We start from the raw sequence: 24721 nt of genomic DNA on the forward strand, positions 1-24721 counted from the left end.
TGCGCTCCAATTCATTCGCTTTGGTGTTCGGCGATATCGCCTGTCGCTGCTGCCGCTTTCGTTCTGCTTCCCTGCCTTTGGTACCCGGCAATCTAATCAGTCGCTGTTGGCGTTTCTTTTCTGCCTCCCTTGCTTTCGCATCTGGTGACATGTTCATTCGTAGCATGCGCATTCGCTCCTTGTTCTTCTGGCGTTTGGTGTTGGGGGAATCCGGCGTCCGCTGGCGCTTCCCCGAACCGCATGGCGCGCAACACGGGCCTCTCCCTCGACTGCAACGAAACGGCTGGCGAAGGAGCGGCGGTGCCACCGCCGACGCGCGCGCGCCCGTTCTACCGCTACTGTGTGACGTCACGGTTGCTATGCGCAGCTGCGCCCCTGACCGGCGCGCCAGTTGCTAAGGAGGGGAGGAGGTTGCGCCGCTGCGCGGAGGAGAGACCACAGTTGGCACCGGTTGGCACGATTCCAACGAACGGATGGACGCGACCGCGAGCATGAGCCCCACCGATGGCAGTGAAAGAGAACAGCGCGCAGTTACGCGATTTCTCCCTCTCTCTTTTGGTGCGGAGGAGCGGACGCGGCGCCGGACAGCGCGGAGGCCTCGACTGGGCGCGAAGAGTTTGAAGCGGTGGCACTTGTGTTGCTTTTGTGCTGTTCTTCATTTTCCGCGTGCCATTGGACGGAGTGGCTGCTGTGCTTCGGGCCGCGTTCTTTGTGTTAGACGTGGGCGACGGCGAAGGACCCACCACCGGCGGCTGAAACGCTGCATGCGCACTAAGTTCTGACGCATGCGCGAACGAAATCAGCGACGACACGTGCACGCGTTTTTATGGATTTGAACAAAGTCTGCTAATTGACCTGACAAAGAAAAAGAGGCAGAGGACATTAGAGAATTTTCTACAAGAAATAAATCCTTTTTACGTACGTGTGTCCGAGTGAGTTCACCTCTGACTCTTTGATTTAGCTAGTTTTAATTGTTCCGATGATACGAATTTCGGCTAATACGAATATTTTTCGTGACCCCGTGAGATTCGTATCATCGAGATTCCACTGTATCTCATGGACAACCTACATAGAAAAAATTGCTGCTAAAGCTAACCGCACATTAGGTTATTAAATGCGCAATCTCAGAGGCATGCCCACTTTGGGTCGGCAACTCACCTATCAAACATTTTCTCACCCTCAACTGGAATACAAATCTTCCATTTGGTCACTTCGTCAAGAATACCTCATTAATTCCCTTACCACGTACAAAATCGTGCCGCTCGTTTTATTGCACGGGACTACAGCTGGAATTCCAGCATAACTAACATTAATACATCATTGTATCTTGCATCCTTAGAATCTTGCAGAACAATCGCACTTATTTGCCCCTTCCATAACGTGTTTATAGCCATCATCATCATCATCATCATCCATTTACCCTACCTATGAAACAGTCGAATCGCATATCGTACCAATTGCATTATCACCTCAGTTTCAAATGTCTTTCAGGAAAAACCATCACATTAAATTCCTCAGCCTTGCCAAGTGCAATCATCTATTGGAATGATTTTCTGGACAACAGTGTTCACATCTCCCAACCCATTCTCTTCCAAAAAATAAATGCAGCATTTTGTTTTGAAAAATTTCCTTCTTCTTCCATTTTCCAGTTTGGTTATTTACTTCCTATTGTGTAACAATGTTCAAATAACAATGTTCAAATTGCTTCCGTTTGCACCAAAATTTGTAACCCCCCTCACATAAGATCCCAGTTGGAACCCGTGAGGTACCTGAATAAATAAGCAAATAAGTTGTCACAACTCTGCAGTCTTTCGTAGAGTATGGGGAGGTGGGACTAGTCAAGCTACCGTTATGCAGCTTTTATCCTGGTATCCCCACCGCTTTGTATACATCAGTGTACTTGTGTGGTAAATAAACTTCTTAAAAATATGCTGGTATCTACCATCCTCCTGCCTTGTAAAAAGTTGCAGCAAGAGCACAAATTTGAACTTTTTTAATAAGCGTAAGCTAGCCTTTTATGGTCCACAATATCCGGCCTACTGATTTAGCATGACCCAACGTAAATGTGAATCGAGTCCCATTACCATGCGCTATTTGTATGCCAAATTCCTCACACACACACACACACACACACCACTAATCACATTTCCAGGAACACTGCATAACTGCTGACCTAGAAGTTCCCAAATGAAATTAAAGCAGCTGTGGAATTCCAAAATGTGGAACGAACCTTGATAGGGAGACCACCAGCTACAAAGGATCTGCCTGTCACTCTGGCCACATATCCAGGCTCGGTCAGGACTAGTGGCTTCAGGGACCCTGCAGGTTGCGTGCAGACCTCCACTAGGCCCCCTCCCTTGGGGTAGTAACCCCTGCAGCCACATAGGCCAAGCAGCATATTTAGGGTAAAGTGCCTTTAGAATACAGTTAAACCTCGATATAACGAAGTCGGTAAAATCTGCAATTTTCTGCAATCTTCGTTACATAGAAATTTCGATCTACTAAATTTGATCTTTTATGCACATAAGTACAGTCGCCGATAGATTTTTCTTACACAGAAAGGGGCCGCAGAATTTTCCGAATTATCAGGCAATCAGAAAAAGCAAATTTGAATGAGAAACTCATGCCACATACGTCGACGATATCTTCTCGGCGGTACAAATTAAGCGGAGCCAACTACGCTTTCACGTGCACTCCACCCGACGGCTGATAGCATTGCCTGCACTGGGACAATGCTATCAGCAAGTGCGCCAGCAGCGTCGCTCCAACGGTCACCGAAACTTAAGATTAAGCAACTTCTAATACTAAACGCTCAGCAAGACAGCTTACATGGTGCCACGCCATCTTGTCACACCCACTCTTTGCATACGCTGGCAGATTACCTCTAAAGCAGGGTGCGTGGCTGCGTATGCACTCAGCCGTGCTTACAGCCCTGCACAGCCACGGCCGAGACGCATGCCAACTTACCGCACCCCCTCCCCTCCCACCCGCCCCTTCGCGCAAGCTTGATCACAATGTCACGACCTCCCTCCCCTCTCCCTTGTTTCCTTTGCCCAAATGGGAAGGCGGCACTCGCGAAGCCACCACCGTTCTTCTCTCACCCTCGCGGACTTTCACTCACACCTAAAGCACACAGTGGGTGGGACGCGATAGGATCTTACCGCACTTGGACTTTTACGAAACGTGATGTGGCTCTACTTCGGCAGTCACTCTTGACGTGCAGCATATGATTTTGGAGGTGCATTTGCAAACAGCCGCTTGTAATTCGATCAGTTGATTATTTACGTCGGCGGAAGTTTCCATTTATTGTCTTGGCATTCCTTTGCAGCAGCAGTGAAATGTTGTTATATTGAAATGGCGTACAAACACACTTCGCTGTATTGAGGTTCTAAATACATTGTGTTCTATGTACAAGATATGAAAAGTTACTCATTATACCAAGAATTTCATTATATTGAAGTTTGTTATATTGAGGTTTAACCATATTTGGAAATGCATAGATGCAAAAGGCAAGACAAAGATGAAAGAGCAGAGAACGGGACAATGCTTCCTATGAACCAATAGTTTTAATACATACAGACATGGCTATAGTAACAGGATGCACCAAGGGCCAACACGTGCTGAAATGTGTATTTAAACAGCCTGCCACGCACTGTCAAAAGACTGTGAATAAAATGAAAAAGAGGTATTGAAAGGCAGCGAGGGGGGGGGGGGGTATTCTGGAAGTGTCTATCTAGTGGACATGTCCATTTTGCCTGTCGCTGATGTTCTGACTGGCTGGGCTGGGGTATGCGTAAGGAGGAGAGAGTCGCCCCCAGCCAATGTGCACTTCAGCAGCAGACGAAATGTATACATGTCCACTAGGTGGATACTTACAGAATACCACACCCCCCCTCCACCGTTCTTACAGCCAGGTGTGCAAACACAGACACAAGAACAAAAAGGATAACAGAAATGCCGACTATGTATCAATTGAAAGTACCGTATTTACTCGCATAATGATCGCACTCGCGTAATGATCGCACCCCTAAATTTTGTCGTCAAAATTCGATTTTTTTTATTCCCCGCGTAATGATCGCACCCCAAACTTGCCGCAGCTATATGTCGTGTGCTAAGTCTAGCTAATAATGATCGCGCTTACTATCTGTCGAATGCTACGCGAACGACTCTTCAAGACAAGCCAAGCGGCCTGCACGCACCAAACATTCTTAAGTAGATGCCTCATTTCATTACTTTCGTCACTTTCCGCACATCTATGACAAAATGAGGTACAACCAAACTTGCCTTTATTATGGGTTGGCTTTATAATGGTTGATCTCAACAAAAACAATAAAGGCGCATTTCGACTCTTTTCATCTGCTTTTGTACTCGTGAGCACGCAACAAATCGCGCGCGGCAATGATAGTAGCCACGTTTACTTGATACGATAAAAGTGCACCCTATTCATACGCCGACGCTTGTAACACAGCTAAGATATTCGCCCACTCTTAGCGGAAACGTGCCGTATTAGGATAGTAGTGAAGACAGATGTCGCAGTTTCCGCAGCACGTCACCCATGCATTTCTATGTCACTGGCAGCTAAGCGCGCCGACCTGTTTCTGTCCCCTCAAAGTGGACATGGCTACGTTACTGCCACAAACTTGCCGATATTAACGATATTATTCATCACTGATACGGAAGAAACTGTTTCAATACACGTAATGTACTCACGAGAAGAAAAAAAAAATCGCGTTCGGCGCGCTCGGCTTGCTCCGCCGGCCGCCATTTTTGTTTTGGTGTCCCGCACCCACAATCTCGCATCCCGCAGCAAACGCGGGGCGAAAAAAAAAAAATTTTTTTTTCGCGGTAAATTTAACCCGCGTAATGATCGCACCCCTGAATTTGCGTCAATTTTTCTGACAAAAAAAGTGCGATCATTATGCGAGTTAAATACGGTAGTGTCAGAAAACAAGGCAGGCTCAAACCTTATCTGCACGGGGCAACAGTGTCAACCCATCAATCATGGAAACCTGTGGCCGCTCGTGAAAGATGCCTGTTTAGAAATGGGAATTTGAAATTTCACTTCGTGCAAGATAATTGAGGGCTCACTTGCACAAGTGCTACTGCTACTGATAATATGCCATGACTTGACCCTAAGGCACACTTCGCTTTAAAGTTTTACAGTACACTTGCAATTGTGACAATGCTCAGGCCAACTGTGAAGTGAGAGAGGAACGTAATGGGATTATTCTAGCAGATGTCTGTTGTGAAAGTGATTGTTTTTTATTAGTTGACATGGTGCAAAAGATGTGTCAACCTACCTTTTAAGAACCTTGATGTCACATGAAGCTCCAAATCTTTTTGCTATGGGCAGGAACACCTGTGTAATGAATCGCAAAGTACAATAAAGTGAAGGCTTTTGACACAAACATGTAGGCAACGAGCCATCACAAATAAGAACAACCATTCTCACTTTTATAAATACGCATCAAGCAAGAAATTCAATTTGTTAGCTTACTGAACACATAGTGAAACAACCAGCAGAGTAGTTTACCTCAGCCTAACAATGTGACACTTTGCAATAAAATGCAATAGTGCACGATGACTTAGTCAAAGTCAGCACCTCAGAGTGTCCAAACAATTCTGAAAATATGGTTTTACCTACACTAAGTAAATATAAGTCAACTATAAGCATATAAGTACTTAACCATAAGTGAACAAAAAACGAGAAATCAGGCAGAGTGGAGTGCAGGAAAATGGCAGCTATTGGATTGATATGTCTAAAAAATCACACTGTAGAGGATTGATGAGTAGTGTAGTTGCACAATACTACAAGTGCAAGTCAAGTACAAACAAAAAGTGCTGTTCCACTAAGCGAACCCTGCTTTCTCATCCACGCCTTTTTACTCCTTCTGCAAGTTAAATGTCTATTAGTATATACACAAATATGCAAAAGGCATCTTATGTATTGAATATTTACCTTTCTTCGAAGAGCTAGAGAAGAAGAAGCCAACTGCACGGCACGCGAGAGCGCGAACGCACGAAGACATAAAAGCAAAAAAAACAAGAGAGCGTCCGTAATGGACTGCATTTGATCAAATCACTATAAATAATGTAAATACAGTTGTGTTTCATCATAGGCCGCGACCATTTATTCTATAATTATGTGCCGAAACCCGCCGGTAGTACTCGCCAGGAGTCTACACGCCTGGAGTGCTCACAGGGGACTTTGAAAACGTAGACAGCCCGTCGTAAGGACAGAAAACCTCCTCCGAAAGCCAAACAGTACGACCTGACTGGACCATCCGCCGTTACCCTTCGCCGTGATCAGACACCTACTCAGCGTACATTTGAGAAGGTGAACGAGGTCACACATTGTTGAAACACAAGATTATTATTATTACAGTAGAACCCCGCTGTTACGTTCCTCACTGCTGCGTTTTCCCGGCTGCTACGTCGTTTTCATCTGGTCCCGGCATAGCTTCCATAGGATTTAATGTATAAGGAACCCCGCTGTTACGTAGTAGCTGTGAAAACGTTCCCGCATGATGCGTCGCAACTTAACCCCCCAAACCCGCCTGGGCTAAAGTAGGCAACGCGCTCCAACCGCCATTTTGGCTTTTGACAAGTTTTGGCCGGGCTTGGCTATGGAACTGGCTGCAAGAAGCCGCACGCCAGTTCCATAGCCAAGCCCGGCCATGCACGGCCAAAACTCGCCAAAAGCCAAAATGGCGGTCACATACAACGATTACGTCGCCGTGGATGCTGTCGTCGTGATGTCAGAGTGTCAGAGCATCACCGAGATCGTTGGGAACTCGGTCGCGAGTGAAGCTGCAGACTGCGATGCATGAGCCGCATAATGCCGGGGAGTTGCCAAATCCTAGCTTTGGAGAAGCCGTCATGGCTCTGGACCTCCTCCTCAGGTACGTCACACCTCACAGTGACGCTGACAGCAATGCGGCCTTCCAGGCTATTGAGAAATGTGTGGTGATTTCTAGCGAGCGAAAGAAACGGCAAGCCACCATTCTGGACTTTTTTTAGGTCCTAAGTGCACTCTGTGGAAAAAAATTGTCTATAGTTGAAGCTGCACTTGTTTACATTCATTTTCGGAGCTTTCCTCACTGTTGCGTTTTCCCGGCTGTTACGTTTTTTTTCCCCGGTCCAGTGAAAAACATATGAACGGGGTTCCACTGTATTAATTAGTGTTTTGTGGCGCAAGGGCTACAACGGCCAAAGAGCGCCAGCAACAATGTTTAGTAGCATGGTAGAATGTTATAAACATGTCAGCGGCTATAATGGGTTGCAATGCCTGTGATGTACTGCGGTGGCTGTAAAGGCCTAGGAATTAAAAACATAAGGCTTGCATTTCTTGGGAGAATTTAAGATGATTATGTAGGATTTCGGGTAGCATAGGCGAGATGAGTTTAAAAGCAGTAAGATATATTCTTCAAAAAGTTCACATCATTAAGACAACTTAACAGCCGGTCGAGGGGGAACATCGGCTCAGCTGATAGGAAAAATGCAGGGTGCATAGGTAAATTGGTGCGGTAAAGTTCAGGAAAGTATTTTTTTTGCGTGGCTTCCATGCCAGGGCATTGTATAAGAACATGGATGACTGTGAGTTGATCTCCACATATAATGCAGACCGGTGGATCAGTACCGGTTAGCAAGTATGAGTGTGTTGCATGTGTGTGTCCTATCCTCAGTCTCGACACGATTACTTCCTCCTGTCTATGCCGGTGTACAGGTGTTTGGGTAATGTAGGGTTGGATGATGTGAAGTTTGTTATTATTTTCTGTGTCCCAAGCTTCTTGCCATGCGTGACGCAGTATTCCTCAAATGACAGGTTTCCAGGGTGTCTACCAAGTTGACGTTTCCAAATTCCCTGAGTTTTCCAGGTTTTCCCTGATTGGTTTTGCTAAATTCCCTGAGTGACACTGAACTTTTTTTTATGTCAAGACGGGCTGACACCACGTCGCCCGATGCAGTAACTCTCTAATAAGCATGTTAAAAAAAAGTTGCAGCTTCGCCCGAAAGACGAAGCATCGATCGCGATAGCAAACTAGTAGACAGCTATACGAAGTAAGGCTAGTAGTTTTATTGGCCATATAAGTTTGTAACATTTACTTACTAACTAAATTAACAAGCATGGTGTCACGCATGCAGAAGCAAATGTGAGCACATCTCACTTGATGACCACGGAAAATCGCTGTCACAACGGTGGAGTGAGGAAGCGCGGCAGCAGCAATGAGCGAATTGACTTTCGTGCTGCCTCTCGCTTCAACGCGAACTAAGCGTGGTAAACAGCCCACGGCGGACCCTGTCCCCGTCGCAGATGGCTTTCAAGATACAGCGGCCCGGTCATGCGCGCGCGGCCGCCCGAAGTAGAACGTCCCCTTCCCCTCACCGCCACCACCATTACCCACGAGACTGAGGGATTGCCATCCGTTTGTGCGCAGGCGCGAGTAACAGCGGGCGTGAGAGAGACAATCTGGGGGTTTTTGCTCCTTGAAAATACGACTCTGCCCAGGCACTACGGATGAGGTTTCTTAGCGCGTGTTGTATTCGTTTGTCCCTAGACATGCCGGCTTTGTGGAGTGCGGAGTCCGCGGGCTGCCCGCGCGGTGAAGCAGTGGGCACGGACGCCCCATACCAATGGTGATCGCTGTTTCTGAAGGGGCAAGGTTGTATAAGTCGTGGGTCGCTTTTTTCGTCGCGACGATAGATGGGATTTTTTGACAAGCACTTCTCCAGGAGCGCACATGTAACCGGCAAACGGAGGACTCGGGAGAGCTCCTTAGGTGATAATAAAGCAGACAGCGCAGGATTTCCAGGGCACCCAACGGGTAGCTGGGGGATCCAAGCTGGAAGCAAGGCGCCCCGTGGGTTGGTGCCGCGGAGGCCGAAGCGTACCAACGGGTGTCCGCATAAAAAAGTGTCTGTCCGCGATAGCGGACATCCCATGTTATACACCCCAGGTACGCGCAGGCCTCAGCGAGCCCCAACCCACGGACCAGTCCGGGTTCTAGCTTTGGTGTCCTGGAAGTGCCACCAATAATGCGAAATAATGACACGCTGTTACAATTAGTAAAGCAGACGATTGAATAAACATAATTACGTCCAGCCGTCAACTTGTGACGCTAAGCCCGAGCACACCCGTGCCCCACGTACGACTTCTGCAACACCAGTCAGAACTTTGCCTCTGAAGGTACATCGGACAGACATTCTCGCGCCTGCGGCGCTGGTGCTGAGTCAGTCATCGTCACCGGCGGCCTTTCAGCCACTTGCGCTCAACTGACTGAGCACGAGCGCCGCAGCCGCGAGACAGCTTGTCCGAGACAGCGGTCGCCACATCGGGCGTCAGTGCCCGCTGCTACACCTATTTTACCGCGCCGGCAGCCAGCGTCCGTGCGTAAACAAACTCGACTCCACTCCGCAATGCCGGCACGCCTAGGGACAAACGCCTACACATATGCGCTAAGAAACCTCCTCCGTAGTGCCTAGGCAGAGTCATATATTCAAGGAGCAGAAGCACCCAGACCTTCTCTCTCGCGCCCGCTCTCACTGGCACCTGAACACAAACGGAAGTCGATCCCTCAAATGAGCGTCTCGTCCGTTCCCCTGGTGCCTTGCCCGCGACAGTGCACTTCCTCGCCGCTTTCCTCCGTTGAGTGCGCGAGATTGAGCCGCTGTCGACGGCTCACCCGCGTAGGCTTTCACCCGCACATACAGCATGCGGGGCACGCCGACGATTTTATCGCCCTTGGACTTTATACGGAGACTCACGGCGATGGCGACGGTAAAAACGCACCTGGAGTGTCCATATAATTGCTACTGCAATTATAAAAACACCTAATCTAGTTTGACTAGTAAGGTGTAATGTTTACTTCATTCAAAACGAAAACAGAAGGGTTAGTAAAATGCACAGCAAGTAAAATATTCTCGATAAAAAAATGGTAAAGCCCTTTGCAAATTGAGTCGAATATTGTCAAATACGAATAAAAAGGAGGCGCACACAGAAGCAAATATTTTTCAAAGTGAGCTATTTTTATTAAGTGATAGCAACCATCTTGGTTGGAGGCCCGAACTTTCTCACAAGTGATTCTCTCTCACCAGCTACAAAGTCAACGTCAACCGTCCTGATATACGCTCAGCTCGCGCGCAACGCCCCAGTGTTGCGTTTCACTGTTTTAGAGAGTTTATTTCAGTTTGAATGAAGGACACCTGCATCTCGGCGTCAGCCAACACTTTGTTTTTTTATCTCGAGCTGCTTCAAAGATGCGGCGACACGCTTCCTTTCTCGTTCGTTCTTGAGTGCGTCGGCCCTTTCTGTTTTCGTCCTTTCTAGCTCCTCCTTCCACCGTGCGTTCGCCCCACGGACCATTTGACGCATTCTCTTAGTCACTTCTACGCTGGCAACTCCTCCAGCCGATGACACGGAGTCAAAGACGATTCGTTGGGCGACCAGAGATTGTTCCTTCTGATTTTCGACAAGACAGCCCTTGTTAACCGAAAATCCCCGCTCCACAGACGCATTTCTGTGCGAAAGAGATAGAATCGTCTTGGCAAAAGTGAGTAGTTCCTTGTGTGAACCACAGATGCCTGCCCAAAGGGTATCCAGCCGATCCGTGCTCCTGTTAAAATTTTTCAACGCTGCTTGCGCCGAGGCTAAGGAGCACACATGCTTGTAGGACCGCATTGCCCGATCAGCTTCTGCTCCGGTCATCCATTGGTGTTCCGTCGCAACTTCGAGTGCATCAGTGAAACGCCTTTCCCCAAACTCCGGAATCAGGGCGCACGCGGGTTTCAGAGAGGATGATCCCCTCGTCAGCTTAAATTTCAACGGCGACCTTTCCGCGATTTTTTTGCCGCAGTTCTTTATGAAAGCGGTGCAGTCCCTTCTGAACTCAAAAATAGTAACATCTGAAAGTTTTGGGGCCTTTCGGAGCGCATTCTTCGTAGCAAAGCCAAGGTCGATCTTGGGCGTCGCAAGAACGTTCGCATGCTGGTCCATGTCAACCTTTATCAACTTCAACGGACTGTCCGCTGCCATCATCACTTCTTTCTTCAATATTCTACTCATTAGTGATCGCAGAAGATTTTCCAATGCTGTACCAAGAAATGGAAGCATAGGCGAAACCGTCTGGAATTGAGCCAGGAACGGCTGCAATTCTTCCGCGATACAAAGCATAAAAGTTAGCTTTGCAGACAACAGAGGATCTTGGATGGGTGTTTCGACGACGCCGTAACTGGCGCTGGTCGGTCGCTTGTTCTCGTTTCGACACGACTCAACGTACACCTTTAGGTAAGGCAGTACCCCAAGAGCCCTCGAAATTACTCGAATATTTTCAAGCCATCGCACAGAGCAAAACTTCAAAGGGTAAATGTTGCTCCCGGTAATGCGTGCGTATTCAGCACGTCGGGCAGGTACGCATTTAAATAAATTGTACATAGCCCGGAGAAATTCCACAAGTTGCCATCCTGTTGCCGCGTGTCCGGTTTTGAACGCGCCGTTCACCACATGAAGGCCACAGCTTCCAACGTCGAGAATTTGGCGGCCGTCATTGGATTCATACAGTTCTTGCTTGATCTCACGGAGAAACTTCATGTTGACGTTTCGCCCGTCCATTGATATCTGAAGAATTTTCGAACGTGAGAGTCCATCAGTGGCACTTTTAAATGCGGACACCAATTCTTCAGCTCGCGTGCGCCCAAGAAAGCATGACGTCAGGTAGCGTGTTTTCACGCTTCCCTCTGCATCCGACCAAAAGCGAACCAACACGTCCATTTGCTCCTTCTGTGCAACTTTGTTTAACGATTCGTCAAACGCTAAGACGAGGTAGGAGGCTTGGTTCAATTCCGACACGAGGATCTCTCTAAAGAAAGGTGCGAGGCCATAGACAATAGTATATCCCACCTTATCTTTGCCAAGCTGCACTTTCTTGGCAGTAGCTTATGATGGGAACATCAACGGGAACAGAGAAGCCGATGCCGCGGCAGCACGGAATGATGTGTGCGTCATGACAGCATTGAGACACCACATCACCTCAGCATTTATCACTTCTGTGTCACGTTGAAAAATATCCTTTGCCGCACGCTCGGGTTGGATGTCCGTAGCTGTGGTTGAAGAATATGAAGGCGGCGCAGAACCTGACGCCACTGGCCCAGCTTTGGTCACAACAGCGCCCGACGGTTCACTTGCTGGCGGCGTAAGAAACGAAGCTACAGAAGGTGTCCTGGCTCCGTTTGCAGCAAGTCGGTGCTTCTTACTTACAGCGTGACTTGTCAGCGCTCTTCTTCCCATGTTGCTCAGCGAAAGCTGCTTTCTGCATAGCGTACAGTACGCCGCGTTCGCGTTATTTTCAACGGGCCTAACCGAGGTGGCAAACTCACAATGTTTCGGATTCGTCCAGTCCTGGAAGAAAGTACACTTGGACGCGCTCATACTTGACACCGAACAAAGCTTGCCTGCTGCACCACTGCTGTAACTAAACCAAGTCGGGTCAGAACGGGGTCACTAAAACTTAAAAAATGCGACACGATTCCATACTTTGTATCTCTGCCAGCGTCGGCAGCTCGCGGCAGCGTTATGGCAGGGCGCGAAGCTATAGTCACAGAACACCTATACAAACTTCTATAGTCGCCCTCTGCTTTGCTGCCTGCGTCCCGCGCGTGCCACCCCTCAAGGTAGAAATGGACGCTTCCATCGAAGCATTGCGCAGGAAAAGTTCGTTTAAGACTCGTACTGGAAAGCGGAAGCGTAGCGACAACTTTCTGTGGCTCTGCAGGGAAAGCTACGGAGGCAAAGCGCGCGCAAGTGAGCCCTTCTGAAGAGTCCCGCGTTTTCATCCACGTTAGTTTAAGCTGGGGAAGAGAAAACACACACCTGATTAGAAACAGCTAAATAAAGCAAAACAAACCACTGAACCTAAAAGGTTACTTATTTTGCGGCTTTTCCCTTCCCCGTCTGGACAAAAGGCAACCGCCGCTCGTGGAAGCAGCGTCGATTCAGCGTCTTCTCCGAGCAACCGAAAGCACTGTCAAGCGCTGACGGACTAGTTGGCGCGGTAACACATGGGCAGAAGCTCCACCCCCGTAGAAAGTTGTCCGCGAGTTTAGAGTCTCGCTCGCAACGCTTTCTGCCGCCTCGCTGGAGCTTTCTCGGCTGGGAAACAACAAGTGGGGGGGGGGGGGGGGGGGGGCACGCCGGCGACCGTCGAAAAACTTGATTGCGAGCCTTACGAAGCCCGTTCTCTGCAGTACGTGGCGCCGGGAAGTGTCCGCATAATTTCGACTCGCTTAGAAATTTGAAGCGCTGCGCTTTTTGCCGCTTTCCTGGCACGTTCTCTAGAAAGTACAGTGCGGGAGCCCGGCGATGGCTGTGGAGAAAACGCGCTTCGTACGAATCATATAAAGTGCGTCCTGTCTGTTACTCGAGCCAGCATTACTGCGACTTTTCCCTGAGAAAGGCACAAATTCCCTGAGTTTTCCCTGAGTTTTTCCAGACTATACAAATTCCCTGAGAATTCCCGGTTTTCCCGGTTTTCCCGGTTGGTAGACACCCTGGTTTCATATCTGTATATGGAACATAACTTACGTCTATTTGGGGCCTTAGACCTGCTAAAGCCGCATTTGCGTCTGCCGCTTCATTACCAGGTGTACTAGTATGGCCAGGTACCCAGCAGATTATAATATGTAGCCCTCCCTTGTAGGCTAAAGATAAGCTGCTGATGAGAGTGTTTATCACTGGATTCTTTCTGTGTTTTTCTAGGTATATCGGCTGGACGACACTTAAGGCATCTGTGTATATTATCGATTGATTGATCTGTTTTATTGTTATTTCTTTAACTGCAAGGAGTATAGCATGAGCTTCAGCAGTGAAGATACTTGTGTATTTATTTAATCTTAAATGGGCTACAAAATCTGGACCAATTGCAGCACATGATGTTGTTTCAGCAGTTTTTGAAGCATCAGTGTAAAATTCTGGACACTTGTACTTACTCTGTAGTGATAAGAAGTGTTGTTTTATAGCTTCTTGGGGTGTATGCTTTTTGTTTGTTTCTGTGAACGAGAAGTCACAATGTATGGTGACTGATTCCCATGGTGCTACTAACTCGTTAGTGTTTTGCAGGTGAATGTCCGACAGCAATATGTTGTTTCCTTGACATAGCGACAGTGCTTTCAGTGGAAATGGCTTTGCTAATGTTGGCCACTTTGAAAAGAGGGTTTGCGTTTCTGTGCTCATCAACATTTTGTAACATGGGTGTTCTCGGTTGGAACTAACCTTAAGTGCGTACATAAAACTACAATACTTACGTTGTCGGTCTAGGTTCCACTGATTAGCTTCTACGTGCAAACTTGGAACAGGGCTAGTGCGGAATGCACCTAGGGCTAGTCACATGCCAAGGTTATGTACAGGATCCAGAAATTTTAAAACAGTATGTGAAGCTGATTGGTAAACGATGTTCCCGTAATCGATACGTGTTCTAATTAAACTGTTATAGAGCGAGAGCAAGCATTGTCAGTTCCCCACGACTGGTGTGAAAGAATTTTGAGGATGTTCATAGTTTTTAAGCATTTCGTTTTTATGTTTTTTATATGTTGCACAAACGAGAGCTTATCATCCAATATAACGCCAAGAAATTTCTGCTCCTTTTTTTACACTAAGCGCATACCCGTTCATCGTAATATTCGGTTCAGGATGTAATGCCTCTTTTCCGAGAAAATAACACGCATGTAGTCTTTTCTTCATTAAATCGAAAGCCATTCTTGTCAGCCCATTTTGAAAGCCTGTTCACTCTCAGCTGAATCTGCCTCTCGCATATGGACAGATTTATATGGACAAACTTATCTGTATATCATCTACATAGACTGAGTACGATATAAATGGTGGGAGTGTTTCTTGTAGTGTGTTCATTTTAACTAAGAATAGTGTGCAGCTGAGCACTCCTCCTTGTGGTACACCGTTTTCTTGCACAAAGACTCTCGACACTGCAGTTCCCACCCTTACTCTGTACTTTTGTTCGGAAAGGTAGCTTTTTATTATGTTAAACATGTTGCCTGGCACGGCATACGACACGAGGTCTTGCAATATGCCATACCTCCAGGTAGTGTTATAAGCTTTTTCGAGATCAAAAAATACTGATAGACAGTATTGTTTATGAACAAATGTGTCTCCTATATAACTCTCAAGTAGGACTAGGCTATCTGTTGTGCACCTTCCTGGTCTAAAACTGGCTTGGCGGGGATCCAGAATTCCATTGTATTTCAAAAAGTACATTAATCGGCGGTTTGTCATTTTTTCAAACGCCTTACATACACAGCTTGTTAGAGCGATAGGTCTGTAGCTCTGTACACAGGAGGGGTCTTTTCCATGCTTTAATATTGGTACTACTATAGCTTCTTTCCAACAGGACGGCAATCGACCACTGCAGAAAATTTTATTGAACAGGTATAAGAGGCATTCCAGTGTTACCTCGGGTAGGTGCTTGAGCATCTCATAATTAATACTGTCTAATCCTGGTGCAGAGTTTTTGCAGTTGTGCAGAGCTATTTTTAATTCTTGCATCGTGAATGGGCAATTGTACCCATCGCTATGGGATTTTCGAAAGGAGAAGGGTATTGACTCAGCTAATTTTTTATATGTTAGGAATGCTTTTGTGTAATTCGCGCAACTCTATATGTGCTCAAAGTGTTCACCCAAAGAATCTGCTTGCCCTTCTAATGTGGTAGCACTGTAATTTACCACGGGCAAGAGTAGTGTGGTATTCCCCTTCAGCCTTCGAACCCTACTGTACAATTTCTGGCTATCTTCGTACGAGTTTATTGAGCCGATATAATTTCTCCAACTAGCTCTCTTGGCTTCCCAACGAATACGTCTTCCATTTGCTTTTGCACGTTTAAATTTATAAGGTTTTCTTCTGTTGGGTATTTAGAAAACGTACGCCCTGCTTTGTTTTGTTCTTTTCGTGCTTGCTTGCACTCTTCATTCCACCAGGGCTTAGGATTCATTATTTTACCAGAGGTTTGTGGTATCGATTGTTCCGCGGCATGAATAACGTGTTCAGTTATATAGGCGGTCATTTCTTCAATGTCAAGCTGCCTTACGTTTTCAAGGAACACGCAAGGTGTGAAACAAAGGAAACAAGACTAAGTGTGTAGCTTGAAAAAGGAGTGGAGTTGGCAACAACTGCTTTGCTGACGTAATCCCACACACCTCCTCTATTCATGCACCCAGTTTCAACGGAACCGATCACGCCAGTTGGGAGTGCTGCGTCATTGAGTGAACACGTGCAACTGCATTCTGCCGGAAAAATGTCTGATGGAATAACCGAACAACAAATCAACATCAAGTTTCTTGTGAAACTTAAGAAATCAGCCATGAAAACATTTCAAATAATAACCGAGGCTTACGGAGATGTAACTTTGTCTCGTGCACGTATGTTTGAATGGCATAAGCAGTTTTCATGGGGAAGGGACAGTGTGGAAGATTATGAACATGCTGGGCGCCCAAGGTCAGCGATTACAGACCAAAACATTGCCAAAGTTTGTGATGTGATCAGTGGTGACTGAAGATTAAGTGTTCGTGCAGTGGCGGAGTTGGTTCACTTGGATAGGGAAGCTGTTCGATGCATTTTAACGGAAGAATTACACATGAGGAAGATTTGTGCGAAGGTTGTTCCAAAAGTTCTGTCCATTGACCAAAAACAGTGCCGTAAAGACATGTGTGCGGACATGTTAGAACACACTGCAAACCAGCCAAATTGTTGGATATGTTGTAACATGTGATGAGACGTATTTTGACATATGACCCAGAAAGTAAGCGCCAGTCAATGCAGTGGAAGTCTCCAGGATCCCCAAGACCCAAAAAAGCACACATGTCAAAATCAAAATTCAAGGCAATGGTAATTGTCTTCTTCGACATTAATGGAATTGTAGTGATTGAGTGGGTTCCCGGTGGTCAGACTGGTAATCAACACTACTACATTGAAGTACTATAATGACTTCGTGAAATTTGGAGAAAAAGGTCACAGTTGTGGAGCATGGATGGCTGTTGTACCAGGACAATGCACCCATTCACACGGCCCTATCTGTCAAGCTGCCTTATGTTTTCTAAGGACATGCGTAGCTTCCATTTTTTTTAATTTACAGGTGAATCCCACGTATGTATCGCCTCTAAGAGAACTGGAAAATGGTCGCTTCCAAAGGAGTCTGTGAGAGCTCTCCATTCAAACAATCGCAGAAGTGTTGCAGAACCAACCGCCAGATCTATTGAGGAGTAGGTGTTATGTGTAGTGCTAGAATAAGTCGGGAACTTTTTGTTAAATAGGGATGCTGCAGAGGATAGAAGGAATTTTTCAATTACGCGGCCTCTTGCATCACAGCGCGAGTCCCCCCAGAGTCCACTTGAGCATTAAAATCACCTACAACAATATACGGCTCAGGAAGCTAGTCTATTAGTTTTTCAAACTCAGTAACGTCGAGCCACTTGTCAGGCGGAATGTACAAAGAGCATACAGTAACAAGTTACAGTTAAGCAAAATAGCTTGTACGGCTACTGCTCCATAAGGCATGTTAAGTTGGAGATTTTGGCATGCAAGTCTTTGATGTTATTATTGCCACGCCACCTGATGCAGCATGTGCATCATCACGGTCTTTACGAAAAATTCCAAACTGAGTTAGAAAGTTCTAGCCACTTGATTTTAAGTGCGTCTCCTGAACACAGAACACTCTAGGCTTATACGTAGATAACAATTCTTTGACGTCGTCTAGGTTATGCAAAAGCCCTCTGGCATTCCATTGCAATATCTGAACACCCATTCTGACAAAGGTGTTTTTGGGGATGTTCTCTGTAGAGTGATAATGTTATTTTGGTTTTGGTAGAATTATTCGAGGATTTTTTTTTTTTTTTACGTTCCTCAAGCAAGCTGCGCTTGTTTTTTGGTGCCCACCGATGTACTTGTGTCAACATCCATCTCCTTCTCAGAAGCGGTGGAGGCGGGGTCACGAGGCTCTGGGAGACGTGTCTCGGGCCTCGGTTTTTTGCAGCCCTGCGAGAGCAAGGTCTGCTTATTGTTGGATTTGGCAGCACTGGGTGCTGCCTCTGTGGGGGCAGAAGAAGTCCCCCGAAGTTCACTGCGTGTGACCAGGGCGGGCTATTTAGGCCGTTGCGAGAGGGCCCCCTGCCTCGTCACAGCGGCAAAACTTTTGTTGCGAGGAAATGTAAGTCGCTTTCGCGCTGCAGAGAATGTGATGTTTTCATTGATCTTAAGGGAAATAATTTCTTTCTCTTTTTTCCAGATTGAGCATGACCGTGAAAATGCAGGATGATCCCCTTCACAGTTCGTGCAGTGTGATTCAGCATTATAATTATCAGATGGATGATCATTAGAACTGCACTTGGCACACGTTAATTTTCCTCTGCATGTCTGAGAGCTATGCCCGAACCTCTGGCATTTGAAACAACGTCTAGGATTGGGGATATAAGGCCTCACACGGATTTTCACATAGCTTGCTTCGACTGAGTCTGGTAGTGTGGTGGAGCCGAATGTTAGGATTACATGTATTGAGGGAATTTCGGTGTCATTCCGACGGATCATGATTCTTTGAACTTTGGTAACATTTTGTTCTGCTAAACCTTCAAGCAATTCTTCTTCACTAAGGTCAAGCACATCTTCATCAGAGATTACCCCACGAACAGTGTTCATCGAACGGTGCGCCGTGACAGTTACTGCTATGTCAGCAATGAATTTGAGGTCTGAAAGCTTTTTAATTTGCTCTTTGTCTTTCAGTTCCAGAAGGATGTCGCCACTAGCCATCCTTGTAGCTTCGAATCCTGGGCCTAATGTGTCTCTTAGGCACTTCGAAACTTTGAAGGGAGATAGTTTTCTGGCTGTTATATTGCCGTAACTGTGGATGACATGGTACTTTGCAAAGTTGTCGTAGCTCTTGAAGAAAAATCGAGTGGTTGCTTCATTGCGCCCCCTTTTTAGAGGACGATCAGTTAGGGAAATGGAAGGAGTAGCCATAAAAAGTATTTGTCTTCAGCAGCAGCGCCAACCGTCCACCACCAAGCCCAACATGGGGACGCCACGAGGCTTGTATCTCAAGACTTGCGAACGCCAGCTGTACGCCACCACTACAGGGTGTCTACCAAGTTGACATTTCCAAATTCCCTGACTTTTCCAGGTTTTCCCTGAGCACCTTTGCGAAATTCCCTGAATGAGCCAGAACATTGTTTTATGTCAAGACAGGCCGACACCACGTTGCCCGATGCTGTCACTCTCTAGTAAGCATACTGAAACAAAAAAAAAGACTTAATCCAGTTTGAATAGTAAGGAGCAATATCTATTTTATTTAAAAAGAAAACAGAAGGAAGGTGTAAAATGCACAGAGAAAGAAATGGTAAAGCCCATTCCAAATTGAGTCGAACATTTTCAAATACGAATGAAAAGGAGATGCATACATAAGTAAATATTTTTTTAATATCAGCTATTTCCATCAACTGATAGCAAGCTCATCTGTATGAGGTCCTGAACTTTGTCACAACTAATTATTAAGGTTCTCTCTCAGCAGCTGGAAAGTCAACCTCAACTGTCCTGACATACTCTCAGCCCATACACAACATCTCAGTGTTGGGTTTCACTGCTTAAACAATTTATTTTGGTTTGGATGAGGGTCACCTGTGTCTCAGCGTCAGCCAACACCTAGTTATTTTAGCTCAAGCTCCTTCAAAAAGGCGCCGGCAATTCCTTTCCCGTTAATTCCTCAGTGCGTCGGTCCTTTCTGTTCTCATCCTCCTTCTACCACGCTTTCACCACATGGATCATCTGAAGCATCCTCTTGGTCAGTTGTACAGTCAACATTTGATTTTTCGGATTTCCGAGGGGCCACAAAAAAAACGAAAAAAAAAACGGGCAGTCTGAAAAATAATGCATGTCTTTACCTGCCTTTAAGGGCTAAAATTACCACAGGCAAGTCTGAAAAAGCTCTGAAGGCCTGCCAGTACGCTTATTAGGCATATCAGGGCTTGTACTGTGACAGGAGACGGAGTGCACGCATGTGTAATTAAGGAATACATACTATGTCCCGTGACAATTGCCCCCTTCCCACGCTTGTTATGCTTCACCGCCTAACACTGGTGTACAGAGACGAAGCTAACTTTCGGAGACTGGCATTACGCAACGCGCTGTGCTCTGCGAGTTTCCAAGCCAATCGCGAGGATTACAAAGGCGGAGTCGGTGCCATTGGTGATAGCGGCGAATTCTTTCAATGAAAAACACGGCACCGCACGGCAAGAAGCTTAATAGCGAACATAGAAGCAGCTAGGCCTAACGTTGCCGCGGTGGTGGTTGCGGCTGCCAGCGGATCTGCCTGCGAGAGTGCCGGTTCGAGGCGGCGAGATAATCACAATAGCGGCGGTGGCGGCTTTGATTAATGCCATTTCAGACCTGCAGTCAGGGCAGTATACATTGACTATATGGAGTACGTGGTGGTGCCGCAAAACCGTGCAAATTATCGGGCATGTCCGAAAAATCGGGCGTCTAGAAAATCGGTCGTTAACTACTCTGGCAATACATCGTGCCGATGACACGGCGTCAATGACGATTCGTTGCGATTCCTCTATTACTGGAGCCTGAATTAACACGACTTTCGTTCCCTTTCAATAAAGTTACAGCTAATTTTCCCTGATGGAAGCACAAATTCCCTGAGTTTTCCCTGAGTTTTTCCAGACTGTTCAAATTCCCTGAGAATTCCCGGTTTTCCCGGTTGGTAGACACCCTGCACTATAACCGTACATGGTGTAACCAAGGCTGGTTAGCCACACAAGGTTAACCCTCGACGCCAGGAAATCAGAGTGAAAGAAAAGGTAAGAAATGGAGTGGAGAGAAGGAGAGGTGCAGAAGAAAGATCATAGATGGAGAGGGGGACAGGAAAAGGCAACTGCCGATTTCCCCCAGGTGGGTCAGTCCGGGGGTGCCGTCTACGTGAAGCAGAGGCCAAAGAGGTGTGTTGCCTCCGCCGAAGGGCCTTAAAGGTCCGAACACCCAGCATCGGCTCAACCCCCAGGATCCCCCTTTCCCCGGACACGGCTAAGCCGCGCAGGGCTACACGCGGGAGGGTCCAACCCTCTTGTGCTCGGGTACGTGGTGTCACAACACACCAAACGCCTGCTGACGCAGACACCCCTGCGGGGTGAAACACAAGATGAACCACCTTAATGTCCTCAAAGACAAGCGAACGGCACAAGTAGATGAATACACGTCTCATCAATGAAGCAAAAGCCGTGATTGAAAACACTGAGACTGCAAAGATTTCATTTTTCATCGAACGACTACATGCCAGTAATGCGGACTTGGACAAGCTTAATGCCGAGATAGAAGACGTCCCTGACGACGAGTTCACGGCAGAATTTGAAACTGTGTTGACTTATCAAGATGCTGCGCGAGCAATGTTGGGGGAGCTGAAGGCTCGGGAGTGGCTAGTCCGTCAAAATCAGTGTTCTAGTACTAGTGCCCCTTCCACAGCTGCAGATTCATCACATGCACTAGATGATCGCGCCTCGCGCAAATCAATCAAGCCTCCAATTCTACAGTTGCAGACATTCGATGGGCAGCTTTGTCATTGGCCTGCTTTTTGGGAGCAAGTCAAGGCATCTGTGCATGAAAACGAAGAGCTGACGAAAGGAGAACGATTTCAATATCTAAAGAATCTTCTAAGTGGTGCAGCAGCAGCTTCAATTTCTGGTCTACAAGCAACAGGCGAGTGCAACGACGCCATCGAAATTCTAAAGAGTCATTTTGGCGATAAGCGTCGCATTATGCAGGACCGTCTACGCCGTCTGCGCACGCTACCAGAAGTTGCTTCCTTAGAAGATGTATACAATCTTAGAAGGCTATTGGATTATGTGCAGTGCCATATCAGAGGTTTGAAAGGTCCAAACGTCAGTCGTGCCAGCTGCGCAACTATGATAACGGACATTCTGTTGAAGGCATTTCCAGCAGACATTGTCATTGGATATTACCGAAAAGAACACCAAGTGATCACCGTCTGCTATCAACAGTTCAGGCTCTGCACAACAGCAAGACTCAATGACAGCGACAGCCGATGAGGAGTTGCAAGAACTCTTGACCTATCTTTGCATGGCAGTTGAAAGCCGAGAAAGAAGTGGAGTTCATGACTTTAAACGAAAGAAATGCGCTGAACCACCTGAGGAGAGAAGAAACTTGAACTCCACCTTACGAACAGCAGCTGTCCTGCAGTCTTCCTCGAAAGTTAGAGATAAGGACTGTCTCTTCTGTGGGTCTTCGAAGCAATCAACTTTAGTTTGTGACAGCAGCATCAACCATGAAGAAAAGTTGAAGAAATTGGCTACAGATAACCCATGTTATTGATGCACCGTGAGAGGACATCTTGCCAAAGACTGTTATCGAAAAGTTAAGTGTGGAACATGCAGAGGAAGACACTTCTCCCCAATGTGCGATACCAAGTGGAAACCTAAGACAACAGAACAAGAAAGCCCCGTAACCACAAACAGACTTCATACCAGCTCTCGTTCGTATGTGGATGCTGAGGTTTTATTGCAGAAATTTCGGGCGTGGATCATCAGAAAAAAGCAAAGGGCCTACATTCATAGACTTGTAGACAGCGGATGTCAGCGCACATTCATTCATGAAGACTTATCCAAGACACTTGGCTTGAAAGAACTTGGATCTGTTAATTTACAGCTAAATATTTTTCGACAGACAAGCTTGGTTACCATACATCACCTTGTCGAACTAAAACTTTGCAGTCAGTGTGACAATCTGGAGTACCTGGTACGGGCCACTGAAGTATTGTTCGTCTGAAAGGATGTTGTTCAAGTACCACTCGAGCATGACTTTGTAAGAACCATCGAAAGCGATGGACACCTTGCAGATAAGCTCTTGTTACGAGGCATGGCTGCTGTTCCTGGTATTAGCCTTTTAATTGGTGCTGACCAGCTATGGCAATTCATGCCCGGAGAAATGAAACAATACCACGGCCAGGCAGACTTGGTGGTGCTGGGCTCTGCATTTGGCTGGAGGTTACAAGGACCACTTTCGTTTAATACCTCTTTTGAAGCAGCACTCAACGCATGCGTATTGCGAGCAAGTGCATCTACCGACTCTTTCGACGATCTTCTTCGCAGGTTTTGGGAGTTAGAGAGCACATGGATTGTGCCAGTCGACAACACTCAAAATAAGGAGCCTAATATGGTGCTAGAAAAATTTGAACACGATATGGCCTTCGTGAACGGTTACTACCAAGTAGTCCTTCCATGGAAAGAAAGCTGTCAACTTGAAGATAACCGATTGCAAGCATGGAAGCGACTGATGTGTCTCAGAAAGAAAATGAAGAACAATCCACAGTGGCAGCACTCCGACAATGCGGTTTACTGACGCCCGACGCCTCTTCGCATTACAGGTGCTCACAGGCTTCTGCTTCCCCGTTGGCACCTGCCGTTCTCCTGGTGCCGCCACGAGGCCTGCGGGCACGCCCGGCTTGCGGTGTGTTGGCTTGCGGGATACACTTACCTGGCGGAGCATCCTCTATCGTCTGCCCGGGAATGCCGATGCCGACCGACGTTCAGCGCCGCCTCACGTCTACAGTCAGCTGTATGCCTTCGTGCGTGGTGTAGGCTTGCCCTACCCTGAGCGCGCTCGTGTTACAGACGGGCCAACCTCGTCTACCCTCCAGTGCTCCGAAAACGACGCAAGCGCCGTTGACTACTGTGCCGCACCGCCCCTGAACGGAAATTCATCGCATCTATCGTTTTCATACAACCTTGCCTCAGCCGACGCATCGAAACAGACATCAACCTTCACGCATAAAACACGTCACCCCCTCGCTCTCATCAGTGGGCTTGGCAGCACTCCGACAATGCGGTTTACTGACGCCCGACGCCTCTTCGCATTACAGGTAACAACCAATTACGCTATTTATGCGCGTCGTTCCCGCTATGCCACTTTGCTAGTGCTGCCAAGCCCAGGCTGCTGCATTACCATTGTTCGCGACTGCACGTATGTCATCTTAAAACTTCTTTCTCTCTCTGGCGACATAGAATCAAATCCCGGCCCTAACACCCGTTCCACTTCTACGCAGGCATCCTGTGACATAATGGCTGCATTGGAGGAAATAAACTGAGGTCAGGCATCCCTTCTAAGTGAAATGAAATCAATTGGAAATAAACTATCGCAGAACGACAAAATTTTTGACGACATTAAAAGGCGACTAACAAAAATTGAAGGTAATGTTTCCGCCATAACTGCACTAAAAACCGAAGTTAATTGCATCAGGACAGTGGTCGATACAAACACTAAAGCCATTTCCGACATTTCATCAAGACTAAACGATTCAGAAGATAGGGCTCGTCGTTCTAACCTTGTGTTTTTTGGGGTATCTGATACTGAGCGTGAAACGTGGCAAGAATCTGAGAAGAAAATTGTGGAACTTTGTGCTTCTAACCTTAATGTCAAGTTGGATCCCTTAGATATTGAGCGCGCTCATAGAATTGGCAGATATAGCTCTAATAGAAACAGACCCATAATTATCAAATTAGCTCATTTCAAAGTAAAACAACACATTCTTTCAAATGCTAAACAACTTAGAGGGTCCAGCTACAGCATATCGGAAGACTACTCAGCTAACACCCGGCATGCACGTAAACAACTAATCGAGTTCGGCAAGTCGCAACAGAAACCTTTCAAACTCCGGTACGATA

General features: G+C 46.8%; 1 protein-coding gene and 1 pseudogene across 5 annotated transcripts in view; both read right to left on the bottom strand.

The window, feature by feature from the left end:
• The window catches only part of Rtca (RNA 3'-terminal phosphate cyclase), a 129565-nt gene that overhangs the window by 87484 nt on the left and 17360 nt on the right, over positions 1–24721 (bottom strand). For all 5 annotated transcript variants that reach the window (XM_065441049.2, XM_065441047.2, XM_065441046.2 and 2 more), the window contains 2 exons: positions 5301–5359; positions 2231–2372 (listed from right to left, as the gene is read on the bottom strand). In XM_065441049.2, the coding sequence (XP_065297121.1) occupies positions 2231–2372; positions 5301–5359 (201 nt within the window). The remainder of the gene's footprint in view (positions 1–2230; positions 2373–5300; positions 5360–24721) is intronic.
• Positions 9541–19061, bottom strand: LOC135909218 (uncharacterized; annotated as a pseudogene).

Source organism: Dermacentor albipictus, chromosome 9 (assembly GCF_038994185.2).
Source record: "Dermacentor albipictus isolate Rhodes 1998 colony chromosome 9, USDA_Dalb.pri_finalv2, whole genome shotgun sequence".
Taxonomy (NCBI): Eukaryota; Metazoa; Arthropoda; class Arachnida; order Ixodida; family Ixodidae; genus Dermacentor; species Dermacentor albipictus.